Source organism: Erpetoichthys calabaricus, chromosome 5 (genome assembly GCF_900747795.2).
Source record: "Erpetoichthys calabaricus chromosome 5, fErpCal1.3, whole genome shotgun sequence".
In the NCBI taxonomy this organism is placed as follows: domain Eukaryota; kingdom Metazoa; phylum Chordata; class Cladistia; order Polypteriformes; family Polypteridae; genus Erpetoichthys; species Erpetoichthys calabaricus.
The window spans coordinates 82,331,524-82,348,891 of record NC_041398.2 but is presented as its reverse complement, the minus strand read 5'-3'; the positions used below and the strand labels follow the sequence as shown (position 1 = coordinate 82,348,891).

At 36.8% G+C, this 17,368-nt stretch overlaps 1 protein-coding gene across 2 annotated transcripts in view; it reads left to right on the top strand.

Annotated features, from left to right (window-relative positions):
• Positions 1-17,368, top strand: part of LOC114651760 (alpha-1,3-mannosyl-glycoprotein 4-beta-N-acetylglucosaminyltransferase B-like) — a 133,652-nt gene that overhangs the window by 37,177 nt on the left and 79,107 nt on the right. For both annotated transcript variants that reach the window (XM_051928243.1, XM_028801712.2), the window contains exons 2-4: positions 13,974-14,135; positions 15,246-15,386; positions 16,686-16,819. In XM_051928243.1, coding sequence (XP_051784203.1) covers positions 13,974-14,135; positions 15,246-15,386; positions 16,686-16,819 — 437 coding nt within the window. The remainder of the gene's footprint in view (positions 1-13,973; positions 14,136-15,245; positions 15,387-16,685; positions 16,820-17,368) is intronic.

Below are 17,368 nucleotides of genomic sequence, written 5' to 3'. Positions count from 1 at the left end.
TATTAAAGCAAAGAAGTGGAAAATTCTTGAATGGCCAAGTCAGTCACCTGATCTTAACCCAATTGAGCATGCATTTCACTTGTTGAAGACTAAACTTCAGACAGAAAGGCCCACAAACAAACCGCAACTGAAAGCCGCTGCAGTAAAGTCCTGGCCGAGCATTAAATAGGAGGAACCCCAGCATCTGGTGATGTCCATGAGTTCAAGACTTCAGGCTGTCATTGCCAGCAAAGGGTTTTCAACCAAGTACTAGAAATGAACATTTTTATTTCCAGTTATTTCATTTGTCCAATTACTTTTGAGCCACTGAAATGAAGGGATTGTGTTCAAAAAATGCTTTGGTTGCCTCACATTTTTATGCAATCGTTTTGTTCACCCCACTGAATTAAAGCTGAAAGTCTGCACTTCAACTGCATCTGAGTTGTTTCATTTAAAATTCATTGTGGTAATGTACAGAACCAAAATTAGAAAAAAGTTGTCCCTGTCCAAATATTTATGGACCTAACAGTACCTGGAGAAAAATCCATGCAGACATGGAAAGAACACAGGCTCTACTCCACAATGTCAGGGCCAAGGTTTGAACAACTAGTAGATAATTTAAATTGTTATACAAAAACTATTACCAAATTTAACCCCAAAATGTTTATAGTTAGTCACTGTTTCAATTTCATCTAACAGAACTATAAAAGTTAAATATTTAAATTTATTTCTACAAACATACAGTGCAATTTCCATGGTTTCTCAGAATATTAAAGTATCAGCATATTTGGAAACATAGTAATCATTTGTATTTGGAAAAATGATAATTTAGTTCAGTCAAGGTTGACTGCAAAACACCTCAAATGATTAGTGAAAATAAAATTTCATAGTTTTATATTCTACTAATACTTTTAATGAAGAAATGGATTTAGTATTAAAATTCTTGAAAATATTATCATTGTTTGCAATAATACAACACAGCCTCCAAGCAAGTTTCCTGCCTTGCACCCTATGGTTGCTGGGATAGGTTCCAGCCCCCACGACCCTGCTAACAATAAAGTAGGCTTAGAAAATGGTATGGTATCCAGAGGCATTCATAACAATAAGGGTCAAGAGGAAGAAACAAATCTATCCAGGAAGATAGTTAATTGCATACACAATAACAATAGTTCTCTATCTCAATTACTGTAATAGTGATATTGCAATTGAAATGTAAAATATACAGCATTACTGAATTTGTAGAGCAGGTCTGTTTCATTGAGGTTATTTTTTTAATGAGACTGTAAAGGATGCCTATTTTACTTCTGTCAATGCATGTTGTGTGTTCTCTTTGTGCTGATTATAGTATGTGCTAAACAATCAATAATACATTTCAAATCAGCCTTATCCTATTGTTGTAAATAATTTGATAAATATTCTTGCATCCTTTATAAAGGCAGCAATTAAAAGTAAACGGTCTATAAGCTTTTAGATAGTGTACTTTTAAAATGACTATATATTTCTTTTTAAACCCCACAGTCCACTGAAATTTTTAACACCTATGCTTTGTTTTCTATTAATTGCAGCTGAAGGTATTAGGATCTTATTGCCGTTAATTATTTGTGTGCTTACGGTTAAGATAGTAAATGGCAGTCTTTCGGTATCTGACGTGTCATTGTACAAAAGTGTTCACATTTATTTGACTCAAACATTTAAACAACTCCTTCAGTACATGGGTACCACTCCTCTTTACAACATTACTTAAATCTAGTTTGTCATGTACTGTATATCTGGAAACATTTGCAGGAGCTACAGAAGTCCAAAAGAGTTTTGCACATAAAAACATTCTGTATGAATGGGAATGTCACCCTAGTATACTTTATCAGACATTTCACGTGTAGACAAGTTTTAGTTGGGAGTACTAGCAGATTTGTATGAACTGCTTAAATATAAAACATACATGATGTACTTCTAAATCATGTAATAATTTAGGTAATTGTTACTGTTTCTGTAGCCTTTAAAGATCCTTTGATTACAAAACTGTAAACGAAACTTTGAGCTGAGTTTAGCAGTAACCTCATATGGGGGTTCAGTACCCAGACTGATCAGTGAGAAGTCTGTAAGCAATATGAACATAGGAAAGGTGCTATATAAAAAAAGCAGAGAATTTTAAAGATTATTATTATTAATTTGTGTAAAATGCTTAAATAATATCTCCATGATTAACAAAACAGTTCAGTAATAACAAAATAAAAATAAAGATACAGTGTGGTGCCATAGTAGATAGTACACCTGACTTTTCTCCTGGCAATTCAGTCTGGTCACTGAATTGTTTGGAGCTTTACCAGGTCTTCACACATTTACATGGGTATTTCTCTAGGTATTCCACTTTTCCTTCCATTTCCAAAAGATGGGCATGTTAGTTTAATTAGCAGCTGTTATTTGTTCACTTAAAGCTGGCTCATTGTGTCTAAGTGAGGGTGTGTATATGAATGTGGACTGTCTGATCACTGCATTGTTGTTTATACTGTAGATTCATTCTTGACACATGTACAGAGTACGATGAAATATAGTGCTAGTCAACATGCATCCCTTTGCCAAAAATACAATTTTACAGTGATAAAATGTAGCCAGAAGATGAGATCTGCAGTTTCGCTCATCTTAAACTCTTCTAGAAAGAAAAGTGTGGGAGGAGGAACTGCAGTATCCAGGCATATTGAATTGATGGAGACCTATCCAAATGAACACAACTGGAGTGATAGCAAAATGTGTGTTCATGTAGTAATAGTTAAAGGATGTTCTCTGAGATTTGTCATCTGGGGCCTAAAATTGGATTAATTGGGATAGAAAATGGATAGCTGGATGGACACCTTCCCTACACCAACATGAGTCAGTAGTAGCAGCAGATATACCTTCTGGTAGAAATTACTGCTGTGTTAATTTTAGGGTAAGACTCCACTAGCTCTACTGTTACCAAACACATCTTTAACTTCAGCTCTATATTGTCTTTGTGACTGACAACCTGGTTTGATTGACACTTTCCTGGTATATTTATTTGTTTAGGCAATTTCAGTTCTACTTTAACAATATTTTAAGGCATTTTACTACAGTATAGTACATCTCCTTCATTGTCTTAACCTACTGCTGACCACATGAGAGCTCTGTATCTGGATTTTTATATTTCCTGCTTCATTAGTTTCAGTATTAGTTTTCACAAGTCTTTCAGGTCCTGACACAGTGAAGCTCTGCGGTGCTACATGGTGTTTTTCAGATGCACCTGCAGTAAATATGATGTTTAACACTGAAACCGAAATGGTTGATATTGGTCTTATCAGATCACTTAACTCTTCTTCTATATGGGCTGATACTCCAAGATATCTTCTAGCAAACAGAAGTCAGTATTTGAGGCAAGGTTTATTTGCTGTGATATGCTATTTTTAAACCCAGATGTTCTTCTTTATGAAATGCTCAGTTGTAAAGGATTCTTTGTTATGTGCAGCAGCTTCAGAGAAGTATTTTGTTTATTTCCTTGCAGTGGACCTCCATGTGCTTTGGAGGATGATCAATGGGTTGGAAGTTTCTGGTACTGATCCCCCTAAATAACCCCATTCCAGTTTCTCTGAATGTGTTTTTTTTTTTCTTACCATGATAAAGTTTATGTTTGAATTTATGATAGCCAACCATAAGAGTAGTAATTTCACTGATGCTTGTTTAGGTGTATCATAACAAAATGGTCTATACATATGGAGGAAACATTTTCTTTTTATGTTATATATTTTTAAATAACTTTGAACAATCTGTACAATTTTTTTTTAGCTTGATGGCTTTTTTTGTGTTTATCAGTGGCTAAAAACTAAAATATAAATACATTCAAAGTTTATACTGTTAGTTAATTTTTGAAACATTCAAGAATGGTGAATACATATAAGATATTGGAATGAATGTCCAATAGAGGTTAAAAATAATCTAATTTGCACATTACTACTCATGGACAGAATACTGATACTAACTTTTGCTTACGTGTGAAATCACTAATTTAAACCATAATTTAAATTCACTGTTTCCATTATAGGAAAGCCTGGGTGATTCAGTTGTTTAATTCAATTTATAGCTGTAAAATAGAAAAGGGAATATGCTTAAAGCTTTGGTGGAGCACCATCTTGGTCAAAGGGTAGTCCTTGTGGGAAGGAGGGTTATTATGAAAATATTGTAACCATGAATTTATTCATGCTGCAGATGTACAATCATCGGTGGTTGTTGGAGGGCTTGTAAAACTGTACAGATATGTGAAAGTAATTTTGTCACAATTATGTAGTTACGGTAGGATAAGGTTGAATTATTGTCAGCCTTCCATAACAATATCCCAGTCACCCATCGACAAGACCTGACTACAAATTCCTGCTTCTGAAAACATATAAAAAGGGTAAAGCTTTCCAAAACTCTGAGTGTTTACCTTTTCTCATGTGAGAGATAGATAGATAGATAGATAGATAGATAGATAGATAGATAGATAGATAGATACTTAATTAATCCCAGGAGGAAATTCACATACTCCAGCAACATTCTGATAGGAAAAAAAAAAAAAAATTAAAGAGTGATAAAAATGCAGGTACTGTATAACAGACAGTAACTTTGTATAATGTTAACGTTTGTTCCTCCCCCACACTATGCGACTCTTCAGTTCCACCCAGGGGGGCAATCTCCTCAGTCTGTCAGTGGAGCAGGACAGTGACAGCAGTCTGTTGCTGAAGCTGCTCCTCTGTCTGGAGATGATGCTGTTCAGTGGATACTGTGGATTCACCATGATTGACAGGAGCCTGCTCAGCGCCCGTCGCTCTGCCATGGATGTCAAACTGTCCAGCTCCGTGCCTACAATAGAGCCTGCCTTCCTCACCAGTTTGTCCAGGCGTGAGGCGTCCCACTTCTTTATGCTGCCTCCCCAGCACACCACCGCGTAGTAGAGGGCTCTCACCACAACCGTCTGATAGAACATCTGCAGCATCTTATTGCAGATGTTGAAAGACACCAGCCTTCTAATGAAGTATAGTCGGCTCTGTCCTCTCTTGCACAAAGCATCAGTATTGGCAGTCCAGTCCAATTTATCATCCAGCTGCACTCCCATATATTTATAGGTCTGTACCCTCTGCAAACAGTCACCTCTGATGATCACGGGGTCCATGAGGGGCCTGGGCCTCCTAAAATCCACCACCAGCTCTTTGGTTTTGCTGGTGTTCAGTTGTAGGTGGTTTGAGTTTAACCATTTAACAAAGTCCATGATTAGGTTCCTATACTCCTCCTGTCCACTCCTGATGCAACCCACGATAGCAGTGTCGTCCGTGAACTTTTGCATGTGGCAGAACTCCAAGTTGTATTGGAAGTCTGATGTATATAGGCTGAACAGGACCAGAGAAAGTACAGTCCCCTGCAGCGCTCCTGTGCTGCTGACCACAATGTCAGACCTGCAGTTCCCGAGACGCACATACTGAGGTCTGTCTGTAAGATAGTCCACGATCCATGCCACCAGGTATGAATCTACACCCTTCTCTGTCAGCTTGTCCCTAAGGAGCAGAGGTTGGATGGTGACTGTCAACAGTGTATCTTATTGTTTTTGTTAGTTATGCTTATTTGACCTTTTTTTATAGAAACATAAGCTGTAATAAGAATTTTCAGCTGTGGATAAATGCTCTGATATTAAAATGAACCTTGCCATTCTTTTTACCCATTGTTTTGCTGTTTATTTTACTTTTTTGTTTTAATCTTAGCAATTGATACTTCTTGAGGCTACCCCTCTATTTTTTGTAAGATGATATAATTTGTTGCTGGTATTAATTGCTAATAAATAACTATGGTAAGACATTCCCCTGTTAAGCTTAAACAACGTTCAGGTTTCAGAGTTTAAGTCAAAATGTTTTCAGTAACTATTATGCATAGATAGAGAATATGGAAAGTGAAAACATATTTTGTAATCAGTTTTTTTTAATATCAGTTTTTCCCTTTATAACTGTCACCAAATATACTGTATGTTCATCTAATTTGCTAAGTTTTTTTTTTTTTGCTAGGTTTTTTTTTTTTTTTTTTAGAACAAGCTTAATCGGTTGAGAATAATTGTTTAAAAATCATACTTTTAAAACAGTGCATTTTTCTGTGAAGAATGATAATGACAATATTGCTCTATTTCAATTCTTTGAATAGTAATTAATAAAAAGACAATAAGGAAACACCACACCAACTTTGCACTTCCTAGTAATCTGGTTCAAATGAACGGTGTTGTTTAATTTGACGCTCTAATATATTGATTTAGTATATGGAAGTAATGCAGTGTGTAAACAGGTGCTATTGACACTCTGCCACTTCCTTTTACAGGGTGTGGAGTAAGAAAAACTCATCATAATTCCACAGAATTTCACACATAATACATCTGTTTTTTCCAAACCAAGTTTGACAAAATCTTTTACACTTGTAGTAGAATAGAATGCTCCTAAGAGTTAAAATGACATTTTGTTGGTGGTACTATCTGTGGGTGTTAAGGGAAACAGCTGAAACAATTGTGTGGCTGTATTTGGCAACTGAAGTGTTAGACAGGGTTGAACTGTATTACATCCTTCCTTATGTGTATAATTTCAAATTTTGAACTGTTCAGGACATGTGGAAAAGAGTTGTTTTTTTTTTTTTTTTTTTTTTTGCTTATCTTTGTTTTTCACTAAATGTGTTTCCTCTTTTCATGTCTACCTTTTGTGATTTCATAATTACACCTGTTCCAGTCATTCAGAAATGGGTAACTGATCTATCTTTGTCAACTCCATTGTGCTGGAACACAATTGTAAAACACAGAAAATTACTCTAGAAATTCTAATCATCAACACATTCAATGTAAAGTTTTCCATAGAGTTTATCATTACTCTAGAAAGCATTTCCTGATGGGTGTAGCTCCTGATTCACTCTGTCACCAGTGCTCCCTTAATGTACCATGCACTTTTCTCCACACATTCTTGGAATGTCCCACTGTTGTAGTTCTTTGGGTCTCAGATGCTTTCACACTCTCTTCCATTTTATCTGTTTCTATTTCTTGCTGTCCTATTACTCTGTATCTGTCTGGAGGTCCTCTTTTTACAGCCTTGTTCTGTTCGAACTATCAGCTGCACAGATCAGTGGTGTACTGGTTCACAATCAGCAAGTGGAAAAATGCTATTTTATTGATGAAGTCATGGATTCAACTTCATTAAAATTTACTAATTTTCTATTACTTAGCGAAAAGTATGGGCCTGTGTGTTTTATTAATTTAAATTTTACTCTGTTTTGTATAGCTCTGGGGTGGACTGGGCTGTGGGGGTTTCAAATTCATTTATGAGAATTTTTTACCACTTTGTTATCCTCTTCCTATTTTTAAAAATTTTTTTTATTGATTTTATTGAACTCACACAACATTCCATACAAGTACATCAATTTTACAAGAATAGGACTGAAAACAAGTCAACTCCCACCCCTGAGAAAGAGAGCATGGCCAGCAGAATAAAACTTAAACCTAGTAAAAATAAGCAAATAAATTAATAAGTGAATACAGATAAATGGAGAAGACAAAAAAAAGAGAATAGGGAGAGAATCTGCTTCCTCAGTGCTTTAAAAGCTTATTCTAAAACTAGCCGACGCCCGCCGTAGCATACGGCGGTGTAAGAATAGGAACGGAAAACGGTGAGAAAGGAATTCAGAAATCAAGAAGATAAATACTTCTTGAAAGATGCAGTTGTACATAGGTGTTTTGGTGGAGAAGACAAATAATGAGTTGAAAGATCTAACCGTAGAAAAAGCCATGTACAACTGACCATGGCTGAAGACTGGTATCGGGTCTGTGCTCTGGTCTTTGGGTATCCAACAGTGCATGTAGAATTTCAGGCCAAGCAGGATTACATGTGAAAGTGATAAATAAATCAGGCTTTCCGAATTTACGTACAGTAATCCCTCCTCGATCGTGGGGGTTGCGTTCCAGAACCCCCGCAAAAGGTGAAAATCCACAAAGTAGAAACCATATGTTTATATGGTTATTTTTATATTGTCATGCTTGGGTCACAGATTTGCACAGAAACACAGGAAGTTGTAGAGAGACAGGAACGTTATTCAAACACTGCAAACAAACATTTGTCTCTTTTTCAAAAGTTTAAACTGTGCTCCATGACAAGACAGAGATGACAGTTCCGTCTCACAATTAAAAGAATGCAAACATATCTTCCTCTTCAAAGGAGTGCGTGTCAGGAGCAGAGAATGTCAGAGAGAGAGAAAAGCAAACAAATCAATAGGGCTGTTTGGCTTTTAAGTATGCGAAGCACCGCGGCACAAAGCAGTTGCAATGAAGGCAGCAGCTCACACTCCCTCTGTCAGGAGCAGAGAATGTCAGAGAGAGACAGAGACAGATAAAAACAAACAATCAAAAATCAATACGTGCCCTTTGAGCTTTTAAGTATGCGAAGCACCGTGAAGCATGTCACTTCACGAAGCAGCTGCACAGAAGGGAGCAACGTGAAGGTAATCTTTCAGCATTTTTAGACGAGCGTCCGTATCGTATAGGTGTGCGAACAGCCCCCCTGCTCACACCCCCTCTGTCAGGAGCAGAGAATGTCAGAGCAAGAGAGAGAGAGAGAGAGAAAAAAGTAAGTTGGGTAGCTTCTCAGCCATCTGCCAATAGCGTCCCTTGTATGAAATCAACTGGGCAAACCAACTGAGGAAGCATGTACCAGAAATTAAAAGACCCATTGTCCGCAGAAATCCCCGAACCAGCAAAAAATCTGCGATGTATATTTAAATATGCTTACATATAAAATCTGCGATAGAGTGAAGCCGCGAAACTCGAAGCGCGATATAGCGAGGGATTAGTGTACTTATGGCCATGGCATCCTGATAGTTTTGTTGCATGTGTCTTAGACTTCCTGGAAATGTGGACGGTAATATGATCATTTTGCCTAAACGTACGTTGTTATTTTCAGCGTTTGCTTGCAGTCAATAGTATTGTTCCATGCACAGATCTTGTCAATGTAATCTGAGATAGTTGAGACACGCGCCCTCTGTTTTAACATACGCGTCTTCAACGAACTGTTGCAATAGTTTCCCGCTGGAGAGCAAAATACTAAATGTATTCCTCATTGCTAATCTGTACGTGTAAAATTGGCATTGAGTAAGCCTTATTCGCGTGGCGGTTCTTTTATCGGGAACATGTTGTAAATGTTTGTGCCAGCCAATGTCTCCGTAAGGGAGGAAAAGTGGGTAAACCATAGGATCGCAATTCATATTGAGCGTGGAAATCTGTTTACAGGAGTTGCCTATGGGATAGATGCAAATGTCCCTTTCGGCAGGCGGTTCGCCATCTTTTCTGACGAAAATCACTGCAACATCGGTGTGACATGTCGGGGCATTGTATCGGGCCAGCGTGGGGAAGGGTTTGGAAGAGGATGAATAGGAATCGAGAATTGCTGTGTCGGCTGCGTGTGGGCGGGACTGGTTTTGAAGTGAAAGCAGGACGAACCAGAAGAGTAATATATATATAAGAGATGTTATTGATTAGATCCTGCCAGGTTTGGAAAAATTTCTGCACAGATCCTCTAAGTGAGAATTTTATTTTTTCCAATTTCAAATAATATATACCATCATTTACCCATTAACTTAAAATGGGAGAGTTAGGATTCTTCCAGTTAAGCAAGATAAGTCTACGTGCCAATAGTGTAGTAAAGGCAATTACAGTTTGTCCTTCTCCACTTTAAGCCCATCTGGAAGAACACCAAACACAGCTGTTAGTGGATTAGCAGGGATTGTGACACCAAGGCTGTCTGAAAGGCATTTAAAAATCTTGGTTCAAAATGATGTTAATTTGGTGCAGGCTCAAAACATGTGACCCAGTGAGGCTAGAACTTGATTGCAGCGTTCACAGGTTGGATCTTGCCCTGGAAACTTTTTGGACAATTTTAAGCAAGACAGATGTGCTCGATATGTAATTTTTAGTTGAATAATTGTACGCTTTGCACATATGGAGCTCGAGTGAATTCTCTGCATTGCTACCTTCCACTCCTTTTCTGATATGTTGAGGGAGAGATCCTTTTCCCATTTTCCTCTTGGATCTTTGAAAGGGAGGGACTGTAAAATGGTTTTATATATTGTAGAGATGCTGTCTAAGTCCTTGAAACTGATGAATATTTTTTCCAGCCTAGAGTGAGGTGGGAGATGAGGGAAATTGGGCAGGTTCTGTTTAACAAAGTTTCTAATTTGAAGATAGTGAAAGAAATGTGTTTGATGGAAAGTTAAATTTAGAATGTAATTGTTCATTGGATGTAAAGACATTGTCTATGTACAGATCTCTAAGTGATTTAATCCCAAATGTTTTCCAGACATTAAAAACTGCTTATGTTTGCGATGGTTGAAAAAGGTGGTTCTCATGCAGTGGTGCCACTGATAAGATTCTGTATCTTAAAATGTTTCCTACATTGGTTCCATATCCTGAGTGAGTGAAGCACTATTGCGTCATTAGTATATTGGTGATAATTTGCATTTATTGGGACACAAAGCAAGGAATATAAAGATGAACTGCAGGATTCTATTTCTATTGCAGACCAAGCCTGCATATGTTCATCTATTTGTGTCAATGTCCAGGTTTTAATATGTTGTATATTTGCTGCCCAGTAGTAAAATTGAAAGTTAGGAAGAGCCATGCCACCTTCTGCTTTTGGCCTTTGTAGGGTCGCTTTTTGGATACGTGGATGTTTTGATTTTTTCCATACAGACAGCAAAATTTTGTTGATAAAGAGTTTTGTTTACTTGTGATGTTTACCCCTAGATATTTGAAATGATCTGCGATGATAAAAGGGAAGGTGTCCAATCTAATATTGTGTGCTTGAGAATTGACTGGGAAGAGCACACTTTTAGTCAAGTTAATTCTGAGACCAGAAATCTTTTGGAATTCTGTTAGTGCTGTTAGGACTGTAGGCACAGTATTTTGTGGGTCTGATATATACAGTACCTTATCATCTGCATATAAAGAAATTTTCTGTTCAGGTCCTTCTCTGATAATCCTCTTTATCTCATAAGCATTTCGAAAGTGAACTGCCAATGGCTCAGTGGCGATTGCAAAAAGTAGTGGTGACAAGGGGCATCCTTGTCTGGTACCACATTCTAGTTTAAAGTAGTCTGAATTAATGTTGTTAATACAAACTGAAGCTTCTGGATTGGTATACAGTAGTTTAATCCATGCACAAATGTTCGGGCCAAACCCAAATTTCTCCAATGTAGGGAAAAGGTAGTTTCATTTAATCATATCAAATGCTTTTTCTGCATCCAAGGATAATAAAATCACTAGGATGTTTGACTTGCCGGCTAATGACGGCATCTATTTTTGGAACTCTTGTTGATCATATTTGCTAGTAATTCACTTTGCTTAGATGATTGTCTAACTTTCCTTGCAACTGTTTAGGCATGTTCATTAGCCACATTTTGCTGTTTGATGTTAATATTTATTTTCTTATTTGTTTATTTTAATTCAGTCATTTTACAATAGATTCACTTTCCAAAAAGTTACCTCAGGTTTTCAGCAGTAATGGTTTCATATTAAGCTCATCCATATTACTAACCGAGAATGCTAAACCGGATGATGGACGCAGGCACATCCGGCAATGGGCCGTAGCTGCAAAAAGACGTACTGCGCAGGCGCAAAAAGAGTCCGCGAGAGTCAGCTGAGGAGCCGAGAAAGACGGACAAAAGAGGGCGAGAGAGGCGGACAAGACCACAGAAAAAAGGAGTGAGCACAGGAAAAATGGAGAAATGAGGCGCAAAGAGCAACGAAAAAAAGGAAAAGGCACATAAAAAAGTATTCAAACGCAAGCAAAGCACGAAACACATTGCACACGAAACTAGACATAAAAAAAAAAAAAAAGAGGCTCGCGCACAACAGCAAGGCACCGACCCCCCACACCCCCCCCCCCCTACAGGCACCGGATGGGACACACACAAAGAGGGGGATTCAAACAAGACACAGGAACACAAAAAGAAAGAAGACGCTCGCGCAACAACAATCCTCACCCCCCCAACCCCCCCCCCCACACACACACACATCCATAAGAAGTGACACCCAAAGCCACATATTCTAAAGTGAACGTCAACACCTTCACACTAGACAGCATAGGTGTCAGCATTGGTGGATCTCCTTACAATAAGGCACTATTAACCGTTCAACTGCAGAAAAGGCTCCATATTAACAGTGAGTGCAATACTCCTTATTACTTATCCATATTTCTAAAAGAAAAAATGTCTCGACTCCAAAAACGCAAAGCTCAACTAAAGCTTCTAACTAACGATGTACCTAAAAGTAAAAACTTTATGAACTGCATTAGATCCTACAATAGTTCATTTGCTTTTCCATATACCGGAGTAAATATCAGGCCACCAAAAGGCAATGGCCCATACTGCTTTCGCATATGTGCACAAATACTGCATCGCATTGGAACAGTGCACCCTGAAACAAATCAACAACGCAAATATGCACAAATCTACATCCTAGATCCACATGACGCAATCTATCAATCAAAGTGCTGCATCGCAACAGGCACGGATTCAAAACGAAACACCTCCCGTCTCAGACATACGTTAATGGCAGCGAAGGCTACAACGGGCTTCTCACACAGCACAGGCAAATCGATTACAGCTCCAAAACAACACGTCCCAAATACTACACATGCAACAACGCGCCTCTCAAACGGCACAAGCAAAACATACACCAGGAAAATTCATTCGGATTAATGAATGTCATTTGCAATCATTGTCATTCAGTTCACTTCCCTGAAGAAACAACTGGCAATACAAGTAATACATTTACACGTTGTTGTCAAAAGGGTCAAATTAGACTGCCTTCTTTACATTCATATACTGAATATCTACAGAAGCTTCTAACTGACGATGTACCTGAAAGTGAAATCTTTATCAACTGCATTAGATCCTACAAATCGGTATCCACTATGAACATTAACGGTGGCACTGTACGTGACATCCGTCTTGAAAAAATGTTAATTATTGATGAATGTACAATGGCATCCAGTCACTTACTCAACACCATTCATAAACTTCTACAAACGTTTATGAATAATAATATTCGATTTGGAGGAAAGGTACTTTTATGAGGAGGAGATTTTAGACAGTGATTAGCTATTCTTCCAGATGCCATGCACTCAGCTATTGTTCAGTGCACCTTAAAATACGCAGACAATTGGCATTGCTTTCAAAAGATACAGTTAGTAAAAAAGATACGATGTCCAGAACCAGATCATAACAATTGCTTATTACAACTGAGAGATGGTGCACTCACCAATACAGATGGACTTCAGCCACATGTTATTACAATTCCTCAAGCCTTTATCTGCGACGACTTAATTACAGAGACATTTGGAACAGCAATCTCATTAGACCAAATGCCCCTTTTAACACAACGCACTATATTATGTCCAAAAAATATTAATGTGGAAAACATTAATACTCAAGTCATTCCATTACTTCCTGGAGAGACACAACTCTTTCTAAGCTCTGACAAACTTGACTCTGATCACAACAATAACCATCTTAAATGACCTTACAAGTTCTGAGCTGGAATTACCTTTTACACTTAAACGGCGTGTACAAAGACATTTTCAAATAAACCTTTACACTGTGCCACACACTTTATTGTTTGCTTTCTATTTGCATCATCTACACCGTCACACTATTCTATATCTCATTTATACATCACGCTCTTTGTCATTCCCAACACCAGGGGTTGGCGAGCGAAGCGAGCAGGGGGCGGAGCCCCCTAGTAAGTTTAGAATGCAATGCACCTTTACAGTTACACTTGCTGCAGTTTCCTGTAATGTCATTGTGGGATTGTACATTCCATTTTATGATTGCTTACTCTGTGTGTGTGTGTATGTGTACATATGCAAACCCATACACAAGATTACAGAAAAAAGTGAGCCTGTGTTCCTTATTAGATGATTCGAATGAGCTTGTTTATTCCACAGAAAATGAAGTTGATGATTTGGCATACCAGTTTTTGAGGCTCCATGAGAGACTGCAAGCTATGGAGAAAGAGAGTCTGAAATCATCTCGTAATCTTGGAAACCTCCTGCGTGACCTTAGGTTTGCAGTATCACTAAAAAGAAATATCAGCATTAATCTCACAGGTAGCTGTTTTAATTACTTATTTCTTTATATTTATTTGGGAATGCTCTGAACCCTAAGTGTTTGTCATATGATTAAATATAAAAACTCTTTTACCAATTTAGTATAGAGGTACATATCTCAGATTTTGTATAGCTAGTTATTTTTCTGTCCATATTGCAAAAGGTTGGATCGGAGCAACTGCTGATAGGTTTGATTTGCAATATTTACACAATAATGCTAAATAGAATAGTAACATAAGATGACTGTGGATCACCTAAAGTATCACTTGAACTGGAGCAAGGTTGTTTATCTTGCTTTTTCCACCAGATAGTCAATCTATGATCAAGTGTGCTGTGTTCTTTGTTTGTGCTTCCGCTTACATATATGTTCACACATCTGTGAAACTACCAACATTTCCAGTGTTTACCATTTATTTGAAATGTTACCACTCCTCCTAAGTATACTATGTGACTCATTTTTATTTAAAAAAAAATAGAGTTTTTGCTTGTAATAAATAATGTAATTGCCATTTGTAGAATGTGATGTTTGCTGTAATATTGTTTAAATCAGAGGGGTATGGACTTCTTCAATGTTACTCCTTCTAATTTGTGTTCACCTTGGCTGTATGATCCTTAGAAAAAAGAAAAAAACATAGTCACTATCAACAGTAAGAATTCAATTCTTGTATTTGGGGGAACAATTTACCCCTAATACTTTGGGGAAAAATGTTGGTACTTGACAGACTTCTCATTTCTGTGTTGCATGAATAGAATAGAGAATTCTAATAGTATTATTTTCATGCCTATTATATAAATGGCACTACACACAAAGACCAGGTTACGATGATGCTCTGCAGGTGTAAATTAGAGGCCTTCAATTGGTCTTTTTAAGAGTCTGATGCAAACTAAAACAGAAATGTAAGGAATAAAAGTTTAATCAGTTTAATTCATTGTTATGAGATGCATTGTTTTCAGGGTTTAAAATTGAAGCAGATAAAAAAACTGAAAAAGTGGTAGAATCAGAACTGAAACAATCAAGAGATTGTTTATAGTATTTGTGTGACTGTCCAATGAGCCTGTTTTTTGTTAGTTTTGCTTTTTGACATTATTTTTTGTTTTAATATTTTTTAGATTTTTCCAGATGGAAAGAAATTAATAATACAGCACAACATAAAAATCCCCCCACAATCTTGAATGTGCTTCTGCCTCACCTGAAGAGACATGAGAGCAGTTTATACCCAAATGTTCTAGTTGGACAACAGAGGTCTGGAGGTAATAGAAAAGTTTTCAAGAACTGTCTTAAAAATAGTTTTCAGTTTGTGATTTTTCTTTTGTTCATGAAAAATCTGACTTAATTCTGTAATAGAACCAAGGTTTCAAAAATCCGTTCACATGCCTCATTTCAGTTTCAGTAGATGTAGTTATTCAGCTAAAAGGGACCACAGAGCAATACACACTATACTGTTTGATATCACTATACTGTGTTATTCTGTAAAATCATCTCATTCAACAGATTTACGCCTGTGGAACTATATTGCATTCATTATATAAAAAAAAAAAAAAATCTAACATAACTGCCTTAAAATGTCAACTAAGATTTAATTTAAGTTTCATTTAAGGAAATTAAGAGCTGTACACCATTAAATAAACTAATTATTTTAGTGAGTGTCACCTACAAGTATTTATTGAAGTCAATGAGATAGTAGTTATTTTCATTGTGCATAACTACACATATAGCTTCCCTCAATCTATGAATTCAGAGCTGAAATATAAGTAATAACTGTGTCATTGTTTCTTTTTATTCACATACTATGTGTAAACTGTATAACTTACTAGTTAATCGTTTGCTTTTTTCTCACAACTGTTAAGAAGAAATGTGATCCAGCCTATGAACACCTTCTGCTGCAAGTCTTGATTAATTAGGTTGACTAAACAAAAACATGAAACCTCTGTATAATGGCCACAGAATGCATTTAGTGGCTACAACTCAGGACTTACCCACATTGATTTATCACAGAATTATTTTATGCCTAGCACAGTATAGCTTTTAAATAATAGACATCACTGGTGGTAAACAGATTGACTTTTAGAATGAGTATATGTAATCGTGGTCCATCGGCATTGATGCTCCCCGTGAAAATATGAATTGCTATTCCAGATTTCTTTAGAAAATTAACATCTAAAACACATAAAATATTTAAACCATTTCAATTAAATTTTCAGAAATTCAGACTTTTAGCCTGTTGCTGGAAACAAGTGAACTCTGGGTAGAAATGAAAACTTCTACACACTGTGGGACTCGGAGTATACAAATGCAGACATCAAATATTGTTATGCATTTTTTTCTTTACCTGATTTTTTTTAATGACAGTGCCCCAGAGAGTAAAATATGCAAGTTAGTTATTTAATTATGGAATACGGGCATACTTTCATTTTTGGTTCACCATTCAAATCAAAAGGTGAAGGACCAATTCAAGTAACTACAATGGAACCTGACTTGAATTAAATGAAACTGTAACAGACCATATTTGCTTTTTAGTATTACATTTTTTTTTATCTTAACTTTGACAGTTTCTCTTGTGTTTGGCATTCCTACTGTGAAGCGGGAAAAAGAAAGCTACTTGATGGAAACTTTGAAATCACTTTTATTTGAGCTGACAAAAGAAGAGAAGGATGATTGTGTCATTGTAGTGTTCATAGCTGAGGTAAACTATTGATCAAAATTTAACATAATGCTGTGCACTATAGAAACACCACAACGGCCTGTTATCTTTACTGGGCAAGACTGTTCAGACACAAACCCCAGCATACATTCATTTGAGTTATTTGAAATGTTATGGGCAAGTGATATTTTAAGATAATATAGAAATTTTTGTATTTATGTATTAAAGGGCTTGCCAATATGTCAGCAATGTCTGAGGTCCTTAGTTTCTTTATTTCTTTTCTAAATATTCTTTGTAAAGATGTACTACTAGACAGGGAGATGTGGTAAAGTTTTATTTGGGTTATCTGTCTCATATATTAGCCAGCTGGGGCTCATTAAATTGCCTTACAAACAGGCTTTAAAGCTGCTTTGTACCTTGTTTTCTTAGTTCCATACCCTGTTCCCTTCAAGACATGAAATTTGCACTACTCGTTCACTAGCTTTTGAAAAACATTCATTCTTCTTTCTTAGAGATTACAATTCTGTCTATTCAGTGTAACAAAGTCACTTATTAGCACTGTTAACTCTATATGAAATTTTATATCTATTA